This window comes from Haliaeetus albicilla, chromosome 7, assembly GCF_947461875.1.
Source record: "Haliaeetus albicilla chromosome 7, bHalAlb1.1, whole genome shotgun sequence".
Classification (NCBI taxonomy): domain Eukaryota; kingdom Metazoa; phylum Chordata; class Aves; order Accipitriformes; family Accipitridae; genus Haliaeetus; species Haliaeetus albicilla.
The window spans coordinates 18467598-18488337 of record NC_091489.1 but is presented as its reverse complement, the minus strand read 5'-3'; the positions used below and the strand labels follow the sequence as shown (position 1 = coordinate 18488337).

Here is a 20740-nt window from a genome sequence, read left to right as displayed (position 1 = left end):
TGTCTGCAATTGCAGGAAGCTCTTTAAACCTGGGTGCAGTGTGCGTGCCTGCGTGGTGCTGTAGCCACCGGGCCCCTGGAGAAAGGTCTGTAAGCATGGAACTTGCTTCTGCGCCCCGTGAAGAGAGGCCCCTGCTTCTCATTCTCGCAGCACAGTCCCGCTGGGAAAGCTCTCCACAGCTAGGGAAAGGAGCAGGCTGGTCTGTCAGCAGAGGGAAGGAGAGGAAATAATAAAGGCAATTCCCTGGGAGATGCTGAGCAGAAAAGACCTTTTGACCTGACTAATGGCTGACATACGAGACTCATGTACTGGATCAATTGCTTGGACAAAGGCAAAGGGTGCCTGACTGCCAGGAAGACTGCAAAACCGCCGTGCCTGTGGAGCTGCAGGGGGCTTGGTGTTGAGAGGAGGGCACTTGGTTGCTTGGGTGGAAGCAGAGGCCAGGAACTGAATTTCCCGTGGACATGTTTTAGACTTGATAGGATTTGATTCAGACCCGGGGAGGGGCAGTTGTGATGTTTTCATACAGCCTGAATGGGACTCTCATATTTGATAGCTAGGTAATGTGGCACTGGATGTGTTCAATATACAGGGCGAAGTCCTCTCTGTCTCTGCCATTCTGCCAGCGGCTTCAGGGCAGCGAGGATTTAATTCAAGGCAGAATATAAAATGATTTGCCTGTAAAAAGCAGTGAAGCCATTAAATATCATTTTAAAGGTGACTCGTGTCATTAAAAGTGTATCTGTCAAACACCAGAAAATGAAACCACGGGGCTTGATTTTGCTTTTGCCAAAGTCAGTGTGATTCCTGCTTCTGATCTGAAGGCAGGAGGACTACCTCCCTCCCAAACCCTTGAGTCACACGCTCATAAAACTGGTTGTGAAAAGCCTCTTGCCTGCAACCCAAGCCTGGAAAAAAGACGGGGGGGGACGGGGGGGGACGGGGACGGGACACGCAGGAGATTTGACTCATCGCCCTCCCTGCTCGGCTCAGGGCTGCGATGCCTTGTGCAACCTCCCGGTTTTGCGGGGGACGGGCCGGGGGAGGAGAGAGGGAGGGAGGGCACCCTGTTACACAAAACAGAAGTGGTGGTGTCGGTTGCTCGGCTCTTTTTTAACTGCTGGTCTTTTTTTTTTTTCTTTTTTTTTTTTCCGAGAGTTGGAAATGATGGGAGCGGGGAGCATGAAGACAACCCGGGGGGGCGGGGGGGGGTGAAGATGCAGGGAGGGAGGGGACGCTGGGGGGGTCCCCTCCCTCCGTGCATCTTCACACACACGCACCCCCCTTGCTTTGCCCCTGCGCAAACACAAAATTTAGCCTCCGGCAGACCCAAAATCCCCGTCGCCGTTCCGGCGGGGCGGCCCCGCTCCGGCGGGGCGGTCGGAGGCGAGGGGCGGCTCTTCCTCTGCAAACTTTCCCTTTCCCCTCCCTCGCCGCTCCTTTCCCTCCTCTTCTCTCCTCCCTGCCCCTCTCGGTTCCCCGACGGCGATGGCTGAGAGGCCGGGGAGCACCGGGGGACTAACGCAGCCCGCCTGGTCCTTGCCCGGTCCCCGCGGCCGCTCCCAAAGCGACATCTCCTCCTTCTCCTCCTCCCGGAGAACCTGCCTTCTCCGGTCCAACGTGGGAGGCTCAGGTAAGGGGGAGGGAGGGAGGGTCCTTGTGTCCGAGTCCCCCGAGTCCCCCGAGCCGAGCTGAACTGGGCAATTTGGGAAAAGACATCCTCCTCCACACCCTGCCCTGCCCTCCCGGACCTGGGACTGTCTTCTCTCGGTGGCCAGGGTGTGGGTCCCTGCTTTACGTGGTGCTTGGTCGACCCCTCCAGATGACGTTTATCAAGTTCCTGGCTTTTCATACCCATGTTCTCAGATTTAAATGAATCCCAGTGAAGTCATGGGTACTCTCGCCCTTTGGCCGAAGCTTCTCTGACTGCAAGGGCGTATTGTGGGGACATCAAAACTCCTCGTCCTGCCGCCTCACACGTTACCCTTCAGTTGCGTGTTAGAATTTTACCTCATGCGCTTACATCTCCGTTGGGTTTTTCGTTAACAGGTGAGGCAAAAAAAGTGCGTGAGTCTGTATCCCACTGTCCTCCTTCAGGAGGTGACCACTGCAAGTGCGCACAGGATGATTTGGGGGTGGAAGCTGGCCCTGTGGGACAGAGCAGGCTTCCTGCAGGATTTGGAGTAGCTTTGCTGTGTAAAATGAGACGAAGTGAGGGTCCTAGTTTATAGTGCAGATATTTGAAAGTGGCCAAAGTAAAATAAATACATGCTCAGTTGGGCTATTCTTTACTCAGGCTGTTTGCTGAGGTTGGGTATTAAGGAAATGAAATTCTGGTCTCCATACTGCTGAGCACATTTTGAAAATGTGTGCTCGCCCAGTTGCAAATCAGCCATGCTCTGTTGACTCAAACAAGACTGTAGGCACATACGTCCCTGGTATTTTGGATGCACTCGTACAGTACTGCCCAGAGGTACCCATGAACCGCAATGCCATCAGGGAAGCTCCAGAGTGTACTGAGGGACCTCCTCTGCTGCGGCACAAGTAGGGCAGCGTGGTGCATGGTCAGGTCTGCAATGGACCACTGCGTCCTCTTATGTTTGCTTATCAGAGAGTGTTAAGATGAAGCAGACCATTTGCTTGGGGAAGCTCAAATATATGGCTATGCCTGCCTGATGAGGAGAGAGGGAATGAAAACTTGCTTAGTCACATAGGAGCAAGTAGATTCAACTTGTGGGGCCAGAGACTGCAAGGAAAAACAACTCTACGTGCCATTTTCTGCATAATTCTCTGCTCTGCCTTTTTCTGTGTCTACTGAAAAGTTACGTTGAAGGACATTTGGGACAGGGAGGAGGGAGGGGGTTTCAGTGGTTTGTCCAACTCAGAAAGGACTGCTTTTAGGTGGAAGGTGTATTTCAGCACCGTCTGGAGGAGTGCTGCATGAACAACGCACTACAACCTGATATGTACACAAGATGCCTTAACCTGGATGCAGAGGGATCACCACAGAGGTTGACAAGATTGAGACTATGTCAATGTTAGACTATGTTGGTTGTTAGCTTAACTACAAAGACTACTAACAATGAGCTGGGTTCATTAGAAGAGACTGGCAAATCCAGTAGAGGTAAAAATGATGGTGTTTTCAAAGATGTGTTGTTATTTGTCGTTTCTTACACACAAAATTTAGGCCTCCCTGTTGCCCTACTTGATTTTTTTCTTTTAATTTTGAGGATGTGCTTCCTGCCAACAAGTGACAAGATTTGCTTTCTCTGTGTTGGTTTTTTTTTTGACATCTTTTCTTTCATTCTCTATTTTCTCCATTGCTGCTTCCTGTATTTTTTTCCAGCTGCTCACTGGGCACAACAAAAATACTTGCATGCTGCCACACAACTGTTGATTCCCTCTTTAAAAAGGAAAGTATGCATTAAAGATGCAAAGCTGTTTAATTTTTAATGTGGTGGTTAGAGAATTGTTTTTATACTTAGATGCCATTAAAATAACCTGCTTTTTCATTCCCCCACTAACCTGGAGAACAACCGTAACAGGGGCAGAAATGTGAAGCACTTAGAGAAAAAATATGAGCCTTATTATTATTTTTGCTTCTACCTCTTTCTATAGCTGTTCCATCTGATTAATTTAAAGTAGGTCACTGATTTACATCAGATGTTACCTGGGTTCCAGCTGCTCCATTTAGAAAAGAACAATTTGCGTTTTAAATAACCTGCAAAATGTTTGCTTGCTGCCTGTTCCTGGAGTGATTCACCTGCAACTGTTGAAGTCATAAGTTGCAGTTTCTGTTGCATATTAATCTTCATTTTCTAGATCCTGATGCTGGCTGTGCTGAGGAGACGATATTGTCTCCTCGCACTCCATCAGTGATGGGTTGGTACCCCTATAGATAGTTGGCACTGTCATTTATTTTACCATCACCTGATCTACCACTCTCAGTGCAGGTTCTGTTAAGAGTCAATTTTTGTAGAGACCCTTCTAGCTAAGGGAAATGTAATAGCCTTTCTAAAAGCGGCTTTGGCAGTGGCTCATAGAATGCATCTCTTTGTTATTCTAGACCGGTACTGTATGTATCTCGATAGTACCGTGAGGCTGGTCGGGCGGTCCCCATGTTTATGCTGCCTGTCCTTTCTTACCCCCACTCCTTCCTCTGCTGTTATCATATGCTGAACGTAACAACTTCCTGGTGTCACTTCACAGCATCTCACTTCATCAGCTGTGGTCCAGTTTGTGAGAGCAGTATATTTTCTGCTTTTCTTCTTCTTGAAGCTGGGCTTTTCTGTTAGGGTTAGTGGTAGAAGATTACTTAATTTCCCTCTCTGGGCTGTTACCTCACCCGTCATGGTATCAGGCCTTTACCTTCCAACATCTTCTTTGCTTCTGGTAAGACCCTGGGAGGAATAAGGTGATCCTCATCATGAGTAAGGGTGGCACGATCTAGACTTTTGATTTAGACCCTGAAAAAGTGTAATGTCACTGAAGTTCAGAGCCTTTGTGGCAGGCATCAACATTGTACTCCCCACCTCACAACTGGCTGGTTTGCCAGAGCATTGCTACGAGATTGGTGAAAAAAAACATATTCTCCTAAAATTTCAGAGCAACACCAGTGCTGCTTGAAGAATGCTGCTTGAATTACATACCTTTAAGCAGCATTCCATGTTTAGTGACTAGATTTAAACCCACCTTAAAGGTGGATCACATTAGTTGAGTCTCTTGATTTGCCCAGCATAGATGGAGACTGAACTGCATTTGAAACAAAGACTGTTCAAGTGCTTTCCCAGAATTTCTCCAAAATCTAGATTTGCTGGCTATGAGGCTGAGGGCAGCTGTCAGCATGAGCGGTGAGCCCCGGGGTGCAGGGGGATGTTGGTGTTTCTTATCAGCTGCCTTTATTCTCTGGTTGCAAAGAGGCACTGGCAGTTCTGTTCGTGACAGGCACCAGCCTCAGCTTTGCGGTGCCCATTCTTTATCTGCATGTCCACGTAGACAGTTTTCAGTTTGTTCTCTTTTCAGTGTTGTGGTTTTTGCTATACAGCCTTGCATTTTGTTCCGAAGGTGGTGAGGTTTGTGGTGAGGTATGTGTTGGTGAAAAGGGAACTTTACTGCTCAGACCAAAAGTCAGAAAAACACCCATTTCTCCACTCTGGGATTCACAGAGTCATATTGTTGCAGTTCCTCTTGAGGTCTCGCCCTTTAGCAAGAAGTAGAAGTTTCAGATAATTTGTTCCACTGCTAAGAAATGCACCTTGCAGGTAGAGAGGTGAGCTCCTCATGCATGTTTCCATTCCTTTCATGCTTTTTTTTCATACCTTTCTGATGACAGATATAAAAAAAAACTACCTGAGAATTCAGGCAGCAATTCAATACCTCAGGCTATACCCCAGATGCTGGGTTGCAGCAGACAGTGAAAGGTGGAGTGCAAATGACAGTCCGGCCTCAAAACTTGTCCTGCCTCCCAAGATTATTTGGGGAATTTTTGGGTAGCAAAGTGGTCCTTTGTAGGTTAATTTATTCAAAATGGTAATGAGTAACAGCTATGATTCCTTCTGCTGCTGAGTCCAGAGTAGGGTGGGTGAAAGGATGGCTTATACTCATCCACCTCAGTGAAGAATCAGGGAAGATTTCATGTAGTGATCAGAGTGGCTGATGTTGGATGGGAAGAAAATTGATGATTTTTGGAATTATTGGAGCTCTTCATGATTAGAGCGCTCTGCATTGTAAACCTAGCAAACGTCAGATTCTTTTCTTAAAGGACAGACTTTCTGGCTGATGTGAAGGAAATAAAATGTTTTTGACAGCTGGAGGTATTTGAGCATCTAGAAAGAGTGACTCCCCAAAGCTTCTTATCTAGAGATTGACTTGACTATCTGGGGGCTTGGAACCTAGGGCAAAAGATAAATTTTGGCTAGGTAGGTAGCTGTTAAGGTTTGCCTGTATTTCCCTCTGCGCTTGTATTTCCCAAAATGGCCACAGATTCCAGTTTCTTGGATGCAATTTCCATATACACCAAGCAAGAGTCCTACCAATGTCTATGGGAGTTGTGTTCAGTGTTTGTGAAGAAGACATCAGATGTGCTTTGGGAGGGCAGTTAGAAGGTGATGTTTTTCAGTCATCAGATGGGGGTGAGGGGAGAGCAGCCTCATGACATGGAAGAACACTCGTAACTAAAGCAACTGGCTTGGTACATTATATGAAAATATGGGAGTTACGGGAAAACATGAACCTCCATTGTATCAAGCAGGACTTGGTCACAACATAAATCAAAGCACAGAACGTTGCAAGAAGCCCAAGGTGGATAATTTGGGGTAGAAAACTAGAATAGAAGTTAAGACAAATCATCGTTGCTGGAGATTTAGAAACTAAACTCAACCCAATTGTGTGATTTCCAAGAAACAGTGCATCCTGTCCCTAAGTCCACATTAATAATTTTCCATCAATTTGAAAATTTGAACTATCAGAAAGATGCAGCAATCTTGACCATATGAAATTTGACATATGCTTACAGAATTGAAGCATCTACTTCTTCATGATAATCTGGAAACATGCTTAGACCATCATCCTGTAATGTTAAATCTCATTCCAGTCATCCTTACATATAACTTGTAGTTTCAGGAGGGTGCTGAGGAAAAATCCAGGAATCATACAACATTTTGTACTGCATACATTGATAAAGTTTAGGTCTGCCTGAAAACTGGTTTAGTTTATAAGGTTGGGTGGGTGTGCAGGGAATAAGTGTGTGCCAGAATATGGCCAGCTGTTTCTAATATGGGTTTATACGGTATTACATATGAAATAAGAATCTGCCTGTTTTACCCTGGACTAAAAGACATTATTCCACACCAACTCTTGCAGAATAACTGGGATATGTTCTTGGTATTAACCCTGATTAAGTGTGAAACAGGGAACACTGGGAACAAAGGGAACACTATGATTTACAAATACAAACCATGAATTCTATGCATCATTTACATATGACCCAGTCTCTGGGACAACAACTTTATAATTAAATATTCAGACTTGGGCTCAGGATTAAAAAAAAAAAAAGTATTTCCTAAATGTGGTAATAATCTTCATGGTTGGCTAAGTAGAAATTGGACTGCAAACTTTCACAACATAGGATTTAAGGCCTGTTTTGCAGCAATTAATCAGTAGCTGACTGTGGGATCTGTTCAGCGTTTTGCTACTGTGGTTGTTTTAGTTTCTCAAGGCCCTTTGGCATTTAGCACTTCCTGCTGGTGTGTGGCTTCTAGCAAGTAACCATTTAATATCAGACCACATGTCAAGTATGAAGCCTGAAGAAGTGATCAAAAGAAGGATTAGCTGAAGAAGAATTTTTACTCCTTCTCTTACTGAATGTAAACGACTTGTTCCAAAAAAGCATTTGTTTTTGTTTTAAAACCTAAATGTTTCATCAGTCAAATCCATTGTTAGCATAAATCATTTATCTTTCTTCCCCACCCCACTGCCTCCTGCTCTTTTTGCCATTATTTCCTGAAAAAGCAGGCACTATTTAAGGTCAAAGGGCTGGGGATACTTGGCAGGTTTTTTAAAGATTAGTGAAGAATTTACATTTTTATTTATTTTTGCTTTTTGAAGTCAGAATCTTTTCAGAGCCAGAATCCTGTAGGATTTCAGTTTTCAGTAACAGCAGTATTAGTCTTGCTTCTGAATTTTAGTAGTTCTCATTTAATATGCTTCAGCATAAGGCAAAGAGCTCTTCAGTGGTAATCTTTTCTTTTTTCTTTTTCCCAAGCATTTTACCTAGCATGTTGCTCTTTTTAACAGATGCAGAAGTTAGTTTTTCTCAGGTACAAACCAAGTGGCACAGAATTAAAAATATCTAGAAGAAACTAGAAAATCCTGACTTTGGTGTTCCGAGTTCAATCACTTTTCACTTTATCTTTGAGATTGTCAGTCTTAAAGCCCACCACAACAAGGGATGCTCTTGCTTTTCATTCACGTGGAAAGCACTGTGATCTTCCTGAAATACGAGCAGAGTTTGTAGGCAGTCAACACTTCCTTGATGGTGAGCTGAGAAAACTTGTTCCTCATCATGCAGTTTTGATGCAGAATTGGACTTTTAAGATGTTGTGTTGTATAAATCCTATGAGTGCCTTCAGTGTTGTTATGTTTTTTTGTTTTGAAAGGCTGAAGCAGTGAAATATTACTAAAATTTATCAGTATTGAGTACTTAGTATAATGGGCTCAGAAGCATCTGCACTACTTTAATATCGTCTGAAGCTTCAAAGCCGCTACACTTTGCGAGTCTGCCGTGCTTTCAGGTAGAGGACTTTATAACAAAGTGGATCTAAAAAGCAGCTTAAACCACTGCATGTTTTGGTGATAAGACACTTTCTTACCCTCTCCTTTCTCACATTTCTTATATATTTCTGGCACATTCTGGATTGCCGTTCCCACTTCTCATGTTGTTGTTAAAACTGTTTGGCCACATTCAGAGAAGTACAGGGCTGAACGGAGGGGAGCTGGGAGGGAAACGTGGAAGAGGAAGCGTTCTACCAGAGGTGGCAACATGGCAACTCTTCACATGGTAAAATAGTGTGGGTAAATGGCTTCTCTTTGAAATAATGATCATATTTTTTACTAAGTGTCTTATTTTTCAGAAAATGTAGCATTTAATCATTATTTTTAATTCAAACATGTATTTTACAGTTTGCCCTATATTTTTGAATGTTTGCACAATTTACAGTATCGAGAAAAAAACTTGTTTGGGGAGAGTGGACTCCTATTAAAAGCACTTACTTTTTTTTTCCCTTCAATTTCAGATGTGACTTCAGTCTCACACACAAATTGTGTTGGCTCCCACTTGAGGAGTTTGCCCAGTTGCACAGTACCACACACTATTTCTGTTAGCTGGATGCATCAGTCAGTAGCTCAGTTTTGGCACCTTTACCCAAGTCGCTCCTATTCAAACTACACTGGAAATAAAAAGGCATTAATCTCTTTCTTCCTTTCGCCTTCTCCCCACTCTTTCACTCCCCTCTCCCCTACTACCTTCTTTTCTCTCTTCTCCATAGCTTCCAAGGAATCTCATTTGTATCGTGTCGATAGCCTACATACCACTTTTGATGATCCTCTGTCTAGGTCTGCCTGTGTATGGGTTAGTTTCTGTTCTGCCCATTCAAGTCTGATGCACTCCAGTGCTTCCCAGATGTGGGAGGCTCTTTGACCCCAGAGACTGAGATGTGAATGGACTAGGAACCTGCAAACATAAAGTTATATTCTGGCTGTCACAGGGAGATAAAGATCAGAATTTGTACAGGCAGAGCAAAGATTCCTTCAATTTTAGGAACTCATTGGGAAGGGGAAAAAAAGGACTCCTCATAATTCTTAAAAAAAAAAAGATTGCTGAATGTTAGGAATGGAGGAGAAGTGCTTCAGAGCCTTTTTAAGATAAAGCTTGTCACAGTGGTGAGGATCAGGAAAAGGCTGAAGACTGGCATGATCCCTGCATTATTTAAAGTTGTCAAGTTAGCTAAAGTTTCTTTGAACGCAAACGTATCCTGATGAAATAAGACTTTCGTAAAAATCCACTTTTTTTTGTAGAAATAATCCTGATTTCAGTCACATTTCTGCATTTTCAGAAGAAATATCTGTCAAAATTGGAAAATGGTAAATTGTCACTTCAAAAAATTAGTCCGAATTTTTTAGAATTTTTCAGCATATGAAAATTTGATACAGGAGTTCTTTCTAATTTGGGGAGCAGGAACAGGAACAAAGGCAGCAGAGAAGTGTCAGAATTTTCCTGGCACAGAAGTGTGATTATTCTAAGGGACCCCATCCACCTATACAGGGCAAGTGTAACCACTGCCACTTTACTTTGTTATGGCTAAATCATTGGATATCTGATTCTTTAAAAGTTCAAATGCCTTCTTGAAAGAATAAGGGTGTATAAAGAAGTATTTCATGGAACCAGGCCCTAAAGAACACGTGTAGCAAAGCTCCCCTCCGGAGCGTGGTTTGCTTTTTCCATTTTGGGGGGGACAATCACAGCTTTTAAGATACATCTGTGACTAGTGTACACAGTAGTCAAGAAAATTACAGGCACCAAGTAGAATTGGTGTTGAGGTATTGTTTTGTATCATCTACAAGCAGAGTGAAGAAGGGGTTGTCGTGCATTTGCAGCTGAATGTGTCCTAATTGCAGGCCTTCTTTGTGTTCAAACACAGGCAGCTATATTTAAACTTTGTGAGCGAAAGGGTAATTAGCAGTCATCAGCTTGCCAATTTTTTATTTATTTCTTCTGTTGCCCAGTGTCAGGGCTGATAGTTAGTGTTAGTGGTTTAAACCACCAAAGAAACTGTGAGCTTTTATCTGAAAAAAAGATGAGTGCTACCAAAGTGCAGCATGAAAAGGCAGCAGCAACAAGACGTAATTCTGATTTTTTTTTTTTGTTGGTTTTTTTCTGATTAAAAGCAGTTTTGGCAAGCTCAGAAGGGTTGGAATTGAATGAAGTCCTTTTACTTACACAGCCAGAGCATGTGTAATCCATCAGGGACCAGTGGTCATCCCAGGTCATGATATGAACTGCTTTAGCCCCAAGGATGAAGCATGGCCTGCTGCTTGTTACTTGGGCTATAGGCACCTCTGTCTGTGGTTCTCTGAGTAGACTCTCAACTCTGTATCCTTAGGAGTGAGTCAAGAGGCAGAGTTACAGCTCCCCAGGGCCACAGAATCTTTCTTCCAGCCATTTGACTTTTGAGCCCTGAAGATTTAAGAAAAATAATGTTTTTTTCCTGTTATGCCTTGCTGCAAACAAAACTGAGTGGCAGTATTTCACACCGAGTTTATTTTAGTGAATAGCAAATCCAAAAAATATGCTGCCACACAGCTATTTAAGTCTTTGGAGACACATCTGCTATGAATTCTGCCTTATTCTTTGGAAGTTGAGATAAACAATGGCTTTTGATCTGCAAATAGCAAAAATCATTTTGGGGGAAGATTTCCAAAGACTGATGCAGTAATTTTCTGAGGTTTCTCTTACTTACATCGTCAACTTGTGATTTGTCTAATGGGATCTTCACATGGCGGACTGGTGAACGTATATGTGATTTTGTAGGTGATTCCGGCTCACGAGCCAGCAGCACCTATTTCACTCTGTGGTACAGGTGTTTATCACCAGGCACAGGGTACATGAGTACATGGTACTACAGCTTGTGCTTTTAGTGGTCTATCAGAAACAGCATCTGAAAGCTACACCCTTGCAGTGTAGGATCTGCCAGACCTGGAGGGAAACTGCAGAGTGAAAGACTTTCTTTCAGCTACAGGGGTGAAAGACTTTGGGGAGAGCTTGGGGCTTCGGATGTGCTGCCTGCCCTTTTTCGGCTCTGTGTCAAAGAGCTCTCCTGATCATCACCAGATCCTGGAAGAAAGTTGCTTCCCTTGCAGCTTTCATGGGGACAAATAAAGCCTTTCCCTCGGTGCCTGCCGCGGAGGCAGCACCAGGAGACAGGCAGCTCCGCAGGTTTGCCCATCCCTGGGTGAGGGAAGGTGGCACGCCATCTCGAAATTGCAAGGTAATTGCCTATTAGCAAGTTAGGCGTTGCTTTGAAATCACTCTTAGTTTAAGTAAAATGCAAACGAAAGCACTTTTCTCACAATGTCTAAAATAATGCGGTTGCTAGTCTTTTTAAAAAGAGAAAGGAAACACCGCCAGAGTGAGTGCTGGCAAGATGTCTGTAACCGGTCTGCTGAGTTCAGGGGGAGAAAGACCCACCAGACTTAGTCTTGGTGTCAGCAGTTTAAGTAAAGATTTTCTATACTTCTTATGTCTTCTATGAAGTCTCTTTTGGATGGTTTTGCGTTTTGGTGGAACTGTAATTTGTTAAAATCAGAAATTGTCTATTGCAAGCAACACACGAGTTGGTATCACATAAAATCCTGGTGAGTGAAAGTGACTCAGTGGAGCACAGAGCTTTTGCAGCTTTATTGCATTATTGTGTAAACTCTGTGGGGAAAAAGATACTTGTTCCACTCATTCTAGGCCAAGATTGGAAAAGTGCTGCAAGCATAGGAGGGGACGTGTGTAAAAGGTTTCTTGGGAGTGAGATTTATTGGGCTGGGGATAGCGTCCCAGGAGAAAGTGAAAGCTACCCTGCTGGAAACACTTAAAACCAGAGCTGGAAACACACTAAAAAGTGTGTGAAAAGAAACTGTTTTGCAGTGGCAATGAGCACGGTCTTTTGCAGTTGCAGGGTTTTTATTGCTCTGTGTTTAGGCCAGCTCAGGAATGCCAGTAGGGGACGCAGGACTGAGCATACAAGCCATCCACCTGCACCAGACACATTGGGTAAGGAGATAAAGATGGATCTTGCTTTTTGGCTGGATGGAAGAGCCACATCTATGTCTCCCCATCTGTGGCAGGGTGTCCTCTCCACCTCCTTTAAAAGCAGAGGGAAGCAAAAGAGGTGGGAAGGAATTTTCCCAAGCAGCAAAGAAATAACTGACAATAAGATAAGTGGATGAAAGGCCAAAACCCAAGGAAATTCTCCCTCAGTATTTTGAAGGGCAGTTGTGTCACACTCACTTTTACCCTAGGCTTAAGATCAACATATATTTAGATGAGTTTGGGTGAATATTTAGAATATTTAGATGAATTCCAGGCAGCGGGGTCTTGACAGTGAGAAATCCATCAAATAAACAAGTTTTGTCTGTCTTCTAAGCCCATTGCAATTTTTAAAGAAATTATAACAAGGAGATTTTAATTCAGGCACTAGTTAGTGAAGTGAATTCTAATAATTATTAGAACGCCATACTTCTGCTCCAGTGAATTTGTCTCAGTTATATATACCCCACAGAGGAAATAAATCCCAGAAAACTAAACTTCATGCATAGCTTTTATGAGATGAATGAGATTTGATCCAAAATGTTTTTATACAAACAGTGATTATCATAATAATGGGAGAGAGGGGAAAAAAATCCAGAAAGAGCTCTGTAAATGGCAATATGCATCTCTCAGACTCAGGATTAGATGCTTCAAATTATGCAGATTTATAAGGAGGACCTGAGTTTTAAAAATACATGCAAATGATTTCTGATTCTAATCCTTTTACATGTCAATAAAAGATATCAAAATATGTGCACTTTTCAGTATTCCTAATCTCCATTTGTTAATGGGAAACAGAGTTGTAAGAGTGGCTTTCATGTTTTGCGGCAGTTTGGGATCACTGTGAAAGTGATTCGGCCAGTGTAATAATTATACCGAGGAAAAATCAGAAGCCAGGTTCAGTAGCATTTGATAGGTGCCAGATGCCTGTGGGATTTATTCTGATGCTGAAGACTCCTGCCAGTAAAGGCTTGTGTGGTTCAGGGAACGAAAATTCCTTGCTTGTCTTCTAATGGAATATCTTCTCTCTGTGCCACTCTGAGGGATATAACGTCCCTAAGTGGATTGCTCCGAGCCTGGGAATTTCTGTAGCAGCACTGAACATTGGCTGAGTCCTGTGCATAGTGGGAATTGAAATACTCTGCCATAGAACTGCAGGGCAGTTTTTCATAGGGGTGCGTATTTTACACATAAAACTGCTGTATGGGTTCTTCTGTTGAGAATTCATGACATGCAAGGAATAAGAGCATGTCAGGTATGCCCTGTCTGTAGGCATTGATAGGTTCTTGGGTGTGATGATGTGTGTATATATGAAAAAATACCTAACCACCTTCAGTTTAGTCCAGTTCATTTAAATGGCATTTTTCTAAACCACTGAAATATAAGCATCTGGCTATCAGACTGGTGGAGCCTTGCTTTCTCTGCTAGAAAATACAGGTACCCAGTCACAGGGAAGGAAGGAAGCAGTCGGTAGCTACCAGGCATCTCCAAGGGAAAGGCTGAAGGCTGAAGACGGGCCATGTGGACCCTTGCTCTGGACGGGAGAGCAGGCTGCAGTCACTGCGCTTTGAGATTGCCACGGAAGGACAGAGGGCTGGGCACCCGCTTCCTTTCCCCCTCCAGTCTGTGCTGACATTTTCCCTCCCTTTTCAGTGTATTTGTGTAGTGTTAGTAGATAATACAGACATCGTGATCTCTCAGCAAATGCATTGGCTTTGAGAAAAGGGAGGAGACCCAGCACGTCCAGTGGACCAAGCATTCTTCAATGGAGCATGCAGCTCGGGCTATGCCAGTGTGGTCCAGCCAAGCCATCGCTGTGACTGTGACCCACCCGAGCTTCCCTCTTCTTTGAAATGCAGCAGTACACTGCCACTGAAGTCTACTGCAGTGTTTCTGGGCTTGCGATTTCACTGTGACTTTCCAGTGTTTAATACTGTTTTGGTTTGGCTCTTACAGTCACATTCTCAGTTGCTGGTTTTTTCAATGGCTGCTGGGCTTCTTTGGTGTTGAAAACTTCTGAAAACACAATCCTGCAATGCCCAGGCATTCAGAAACTGGGAGAAAGAGACAGAAAAATCTGCTGTTCTTTTTTCATTCTAAATGAAGTTATAATATGCTTTCTATGTCATCCTCATGTTTCTGGAGGCCTGATTCATGATATTGGTACGCTTGTGGCTGGTGGGGCTGCTGCTGACTTCAAAGGGCTTTGGCTCAGGCTGAAGTGTTATCACTGCAGCTTTTATCCCAGGAAGGCCTCTTCACAACACTTTACAAAGATGAGGTGACGTGAAGTTCAATATCACAGTCTTTTGGAAGGCAAAAGGCCCTTTGGGACCAGCCTGAGTTTTTTTCAGTTCCAGCCTCTTATAAGAAAATCCTGATGTAAGCAGGTGTGAGATGCATTAACAGGTTTTGTGATTTCCCAGGCTCAATAATGATCAAAATAAATGTGAGCTTGTTTTCCAAAGGAAATTAAAGAAGGAGCAAGTAGAAAGCATCTACAGCAATTTCACAGTGGGTAACATTATTCAGTGACTTCTACCTTTTTCCTGTGAAAGCGCCATGAAGGTACACTTGATGATGTGGGGGTCTCCAGGCAGCCTAGCTTCATGCAAGAGGGTCTTCTCATGGGATGAGAGCTCTGCCTGGGCTGCTTGTTACTTAGGTAAGGACAGGAAGAGGAGGGGGTTGTCTGTGATGCACAGAGTTTCTCCAATCTCTTCTGCCTGTGAGTGGGAGTGAGGAGCGTGTTGGCTCTTGTTCTCTGACGTGAGGGGTATTATCTCCCTCCATGCAGCTAGTCCTTTTATTATGGTGTCAAAAGGAGTAGGAAGGGCAAGGGGAAGACTTGGAGAGCAAAGGAAAATGGAGAGGGTTTAAAATGTGAAAGATCTCCAACAGGACTAGAATTAATTACTTCATTCCAATATTTGATAGGTTTTTTTGTTAGTCCCACCATTATGTCCACAAACAGAGCAAATTTTTTTTTTATCTAGAAAAATCAGTTGATTCTGCTCTGCCTTTTCCACTTTAACTCCAGTAAACTACTTTTTGGCTCAGCTCCCTTGATTTCTGTTCAGTGGAAAATATTTATTCTGCAGATCTTTTGCACTGCAATGCCCACCAAGTGTGGGAAAAGTGGGGATGCTCTCCATCTAGCATCAATTACTGTAGGAGCCCATCTGCCTGTGGTGGCCAGCAGAGCTAATGTGCTGGACCCTGACCAGCTCCAGCTCTGCCCCGCCATGGAGATGAGGAGAATTGTCAATAGGCTGAGATTTTCCAACAGGTCTGTGAAGGAGCCTAAAAACACAGACTGTACAACAGAAAACAGCTTTTCTAAATGAGTAGGTTGGTGGGTTTAAACAATTTGCATTATAGTAATTTCTTGAAGAAAGTTTCACTAGTGTAGTGAATATATAAGGTAACAGAGCTTTCTTTTGCCTTTGTTCATGATATTTCCTGTCCTATAAGGCCCAACAGCTTCGGCAGCCTTCCTGCTGCAGGAGGAGGGAAATGGAAAAAAGTTGGAAATGTTGGGCTTTTTGGCTTTTCTGAGGATGCTTAGGTTTATCAGTATACAGTTGAAATGGGATATTTTGCCCAGCCATAAAGTAGGATTAACCCGCCTGTAGCTCCTGTTCTGTTACCTCCTACTTCAGCTATTTTTGGCAGGACTTCAGAGCTAAGAGCATCCTTACAATTACTGCAGCATCTGGCCTTGTCACCGCTAAAACAGCTTTCCCCGAGCCCAGTCATATGCCTCATACCGTATGCTGCCAACTGCCCCCTCGGTCTTCTGACCCATTTGCTGCACCTCCCATTATCTGTCACCCCCAGACCTGTGTTTAGGTGCCTTAATGTCCCCAGCTGACTGCCAGGGGACTGCTGGGTGAGAGATTTTGTGTCCCAGGGAGATGCTGCCGTGTGATGCTGGTACACTAGATGGGGCGGTTGTTATGCTGATCAGCGAACACTGTCTCTCCGGCACCGGATTTCTGCCTGGATCACCCACCTCCTCGCAGATGAGAGGATTTGAAATATAGGCTCGTTTCTATGAAGTGAGCAGCCCTCCTGCAGCAGAGTTGGTAGATTGCCCTGAGCTGGTTTCGCCTGGTTTCTGCTCCTTCCCAGATGAAGTCACGGCAGGGTTGTCATTACTTTTGGTGTCTTTAAATGCAAACTCAGCTGTCTTTAAAAGCACAAAGCTGGAGTGGGGTGGGATGGCATGGTGGCGTTTTAAATTTCCTGAGCCCCCGCCCCCCTTTTTTTAAATCCATAAAACGTATATTTAGACAACACAAAATGTTATTATCAGCCATTGCTCTTCCCTCAGCCAAGGTAATGCTGCAAGCTTGGCATTATCAGTTGTGCTGGTGAAATTGGATCTCCTTGTAGTATTGATTCTGCTGTACTTTGGTCGGGGCTTGCGGGTTTTGTATTGATCTGTCAAAGAAACTGCTGAGGAGTGGGTGAGCAAGATCTGTTGTCTGTGTTGTTTGGGAACTAATAGAAGCTCTTATTCTTTGCCGGCAGCCTGTTGCACACTTGGACATTGATTCATTATGAGAGAAGTCAGCTTTAATTAGAACCAGGTTTTCCAGTATTTGTACAGAGTGCTTTGACCCCAGTCCACAGCAAGTTCATAAAAGCAGACTCTCAGGCCGAGTTGTTCATTTATTATGTAGTCTTCTGAAAAAGAAACCATTAAAGTAATTGGACTAAAATTTTTTTATGTGCTGAATCTGAAGCAGTCTTTTCTAAAACAAAACTCAATGGAACCTAAAAAATGTGTTCAGAAATGCACATCTAGACTTCCATTGGCATTGTGCATTGAAGTAGGTATTGCTTACCTTGATGTTTTCCTGGCCTGCTAGAGATTTAGATTTGATGTATGCAGCTCTAAGGGCAGATGCAGGATCCCTTGGCTGGTCTGAAAGAGCCTGAAAACTGGAATTCCTTCTCCCAGCCTAAAAAATTGAGCATTAGAAAGGCTTTCCCTATAAGCCTAAAAGAGAGACATCACTCATTCTTTCCAACCTCAAGACAACTTTATAGCAGGAAAAAACTTTTGTTTTCCTTTTTTTTTCTTCTTTATTCTTGGAGGAGGAGGGCCTGGCTAGATTTTTGCTCTTAGACTGTATTTCATGAAAAACACCCCAGTAATGTTAAGTGGTTCATATACAATTGATAAGTATCAAAGACAACATCAAAGCATTCATGTATGCTAGTATGTGTGCAACAGAAATTTTTTTCTGCATGAAATAATAGAAGCATAGACACTAGATATATGACTAAAAGTAAGCTAAAGCAGTTTTCCCATGACATATCCTCCAAATGAAACATGAAAAGAACACTCTTACTAAATTATCAAAACAGTTCTCCATTATTTATTCAGTACTGCCTGAAATGATCATGAAAAGTGACTCAGTGAAAAATGACTGTGTGATTTTATAGAATGTAATCCATGTCCTATAAAATTATAGCATTAAAGTAGTACAAACAAAATCACAAGTCCAGGAAATCACATCTGTAGGTTCTGGCCACCTCCCACATCTATGTGTAGATGAATATAATGGGGGGAGTGGGGAAAGAAACTAAAAAAAAAAAGAAAGGCCCTTACAATAGCTCCTATTATCCAGGTCCCAGCCAAGTACAAGCCTCTAGCAGTCATACTCTTCCAACAACCCCCAAGCAGCCATTGCAGCATCTGCAAGACTAAGGAGCCAAAGCTCCCTCACTCCACAGCACCCACAAGAAATGCTTGGTGCGTTCCAGCCCCAGTGGCTCAAGAATATCCAGGACTGCTGCAGGCTTTCTGAAAACTTTGGGGCAGGCTGTGTTGCTAGAGCAGGGTGGTGGAAGACGTTCATGTCCTGAACTCTGGAGGAGGAGGCACAGTGTAGTTCCATCCAGGTCTTGAAATGTGTAGTTGATAATATCCTTATGTCAGGATGAAAAGCACAGCGGTTTTTTTACCAATTTGAAAATTACGCACTAACCTATTTTGGGTTCAGATACAACATTGACCTAAAGATGCAATAAATAAGGTGGCCTACTTCACTGCTTGTTGCAGCCTTAGGACAACATAGCATCTGAATTTTTCCTTTTAGGTTAACTGTTCAGCATGCTTCCTAAGTGATTTAGGTCTTGATTTGGACATAAAAACCTGTGGGAGATACAGAGCAGAGAATCTGCAAGTTCTGCCTAAGCCCATTAGAAGGTTTGCCTATTGCACTTGACTTTGCTTTCATAAAATAGAAATGTGATCATTAAGTCTGTAGTAGGAGAGTCTCTTTGTAGACTGGTCTAGTTCAAAAATTGATGTCATTTGCTTAGTTGTCTTTAAACATCTTCTTTTTCCAAAGGAAGCATGGCAAAATTAATACAAAGTCACTAAAAATGTTAAATTACTAAAATGTTGTAGGACTTGTATAACTGCACAGAGAACAACTGGGCTGCACAGCTGATTTCTTACATGGATAGGCATTAACAGGACTCTTCCTTTAATTTATATGGGCTCATTGAAACATGTGAGGCCAGCACAATCTTCTTTTTAGATCAACTTTATCTCTGCCATGTCATCTTGTAAACCACATGACATCCGCTTGAGAGCATGTACCTCCTTAACTGATTTTCATTTGTGCTCATCATAACCATTTCGCTTATGTTGTTTTCTCCCCCTGTATTTGCTGGGCCTCTCTATGGGTTCTTGTTCTTAGTTCCTAGGGTTCTGCCATTCCCGACAGCCGTCACTCAGCTGAGCAGCTGCCTTGGCCCCGATTGTCCACGCCACGTGTAGAAGAAGCTTTTTCCTTTTGGTGTAGCAACACGACCCTTTGTTTGGAGGTCCCTTTCCCAGGATCGGCTGGCAGGGGTGGAGGTGGGCTGGCCAGAGGGGATGAGTGAGTGTACCATGCTGTCTCCTCTGCCTCCATCCCTGAAAGCCAAACAGGAAAACGAACTACCTGGATCTGTGATATTGTTTCCACGTAGGGCTTCGGCTGGCAGAGCTGCAGCCCAGCACCCTGCTGCACAGCCGGGGAGCCGAGCTTGCTGCACGGGTCCAGGGCACCTACACTGGTGGGTGACCTTGGCTCTTTGGGAGCGTGTTTTGCAAATCACTGTTGCCTGGCAGTGTCCTGGTCTCAGTGTGGTGTTTTATAACAAAAGGTGGAGACCAGTTAGGCTAAAATTCATCCCGGGATGGTTCCAGAATGAGTTATGTTGAATGATTGGCAAGTACTTAGAAGACAATGAAGTCAATAACAAAATGAGAGAAAATGTGTGCTAAATCCATTTGATTTTCTACTTTTGGAGGGCTAAGTTGACTAGTGAAGGAAAACACTAGACGTGTCTTGATTTGACATATCTTGACATCGAAAAGGTTTTGAGACTGTTCCACAGGACTGTGTTTTAGACACAAGCTAAGGAAACGTGTCCTAGATGTAATCATGAAGTGGGTGCACAACAGTTTGATAAATTGCTCTCAGAAATATTTATCAGTAGTTTTCTGTCAGACTAAAAGGGCATCTCAAGCAGGATCTTGCAGGGGACAGTCCTTGGCCCAGTTCTACTCAATACTTAGTTATGATTTGAATGTAGGATTACAGAATACCCTTGCAAAAATTGCAACTATTGCCAAGCCAGGAAAGTTGCAAGCACTTGGGAGGACAGCACTGGGAGTCAAAACAGTCTTCACAAATTCAAGCAAAGAGGTAATAACAGCTTTCTGTCAATTGGCATGCTCCTCCTTTGGTCTGGTTTTCATATAACTACAGCACACGAAGAAAGCATTATCGGAATCCAGGTAAAATTCCAAAGCACTTGAGAGGTTAATCACTGTCAAGTAATTTATGCCCAGTACTAAGGTTTTGTAAGGATTTAAAATAAAGATGTTTGAAAAAATGCTTTGGAGAAATGCTGAAGCTACCACATAGAAACGTACCATTTCAAGTTTTCACCAAAACGCTTGCAGTTTGGGGGTTGTCAGACTTGAAGACTGCAGCCTCGGAGGGCACGTAGAGAGCAGAAGGTTTGGGAGGTTAAGACTGCATATGATTATGCCATTTACCCACACTGCTAAACTGAAAGCAAAATAGAGGAAGGGAGTTACTGAAAGACAGTATGCCTGTGCTTGAAAACCAAGATGAAAAATGGGGAATCAAAGAGGAAGCAACCTTCATTGTAATCCCATTGTCCAGGCTGACCTCAGTGACAAAAGAAAAAGGTATCGGCAGTGAAATAATTAGCTATTTCAAATTCATTACATTTTAATAATTCAAACACTATTAATAATGCAGGTAAAAAGAATATTTCAAATATATTTTTATCGGGGTCTTTCTATAATATTCTCTTCCTCACTGAAGCAAAGAAGCTTATACTTCT

General features: G+C 43.3%; 1 protein-coding gene across 2 annotated transcripts in view; it reads left to right on the top strand.

Annotated features, from left to right (window-relative positions):
* The first annotated feature begins 1397 nt into the window (after positions 1 to 1397).
* PHACTR2 (phosphatase and actin regulator 2) overlaps positions 1398 to 20740 on the top strand; it is a 143078-nt gene continuing 123735 nt past the window's right edge. Inside the window, exon 1 of one of the 2 annotated variants that reach the window (XM_069787141.1) lies at positions 1398 to 1633. In XM_069787141.1, coding sequence (XP_069643242.1) covers positions 1489 to 1633 — 145 coding nt within the window. In that variant the 5' untranslated portion in view covers positions 1398 to 1488. The remainder of the gene's footprint in view (positions 1634 to 20740) is intronic. The other variant, XM_069787143.1, reaches the window with a different exon arrangement.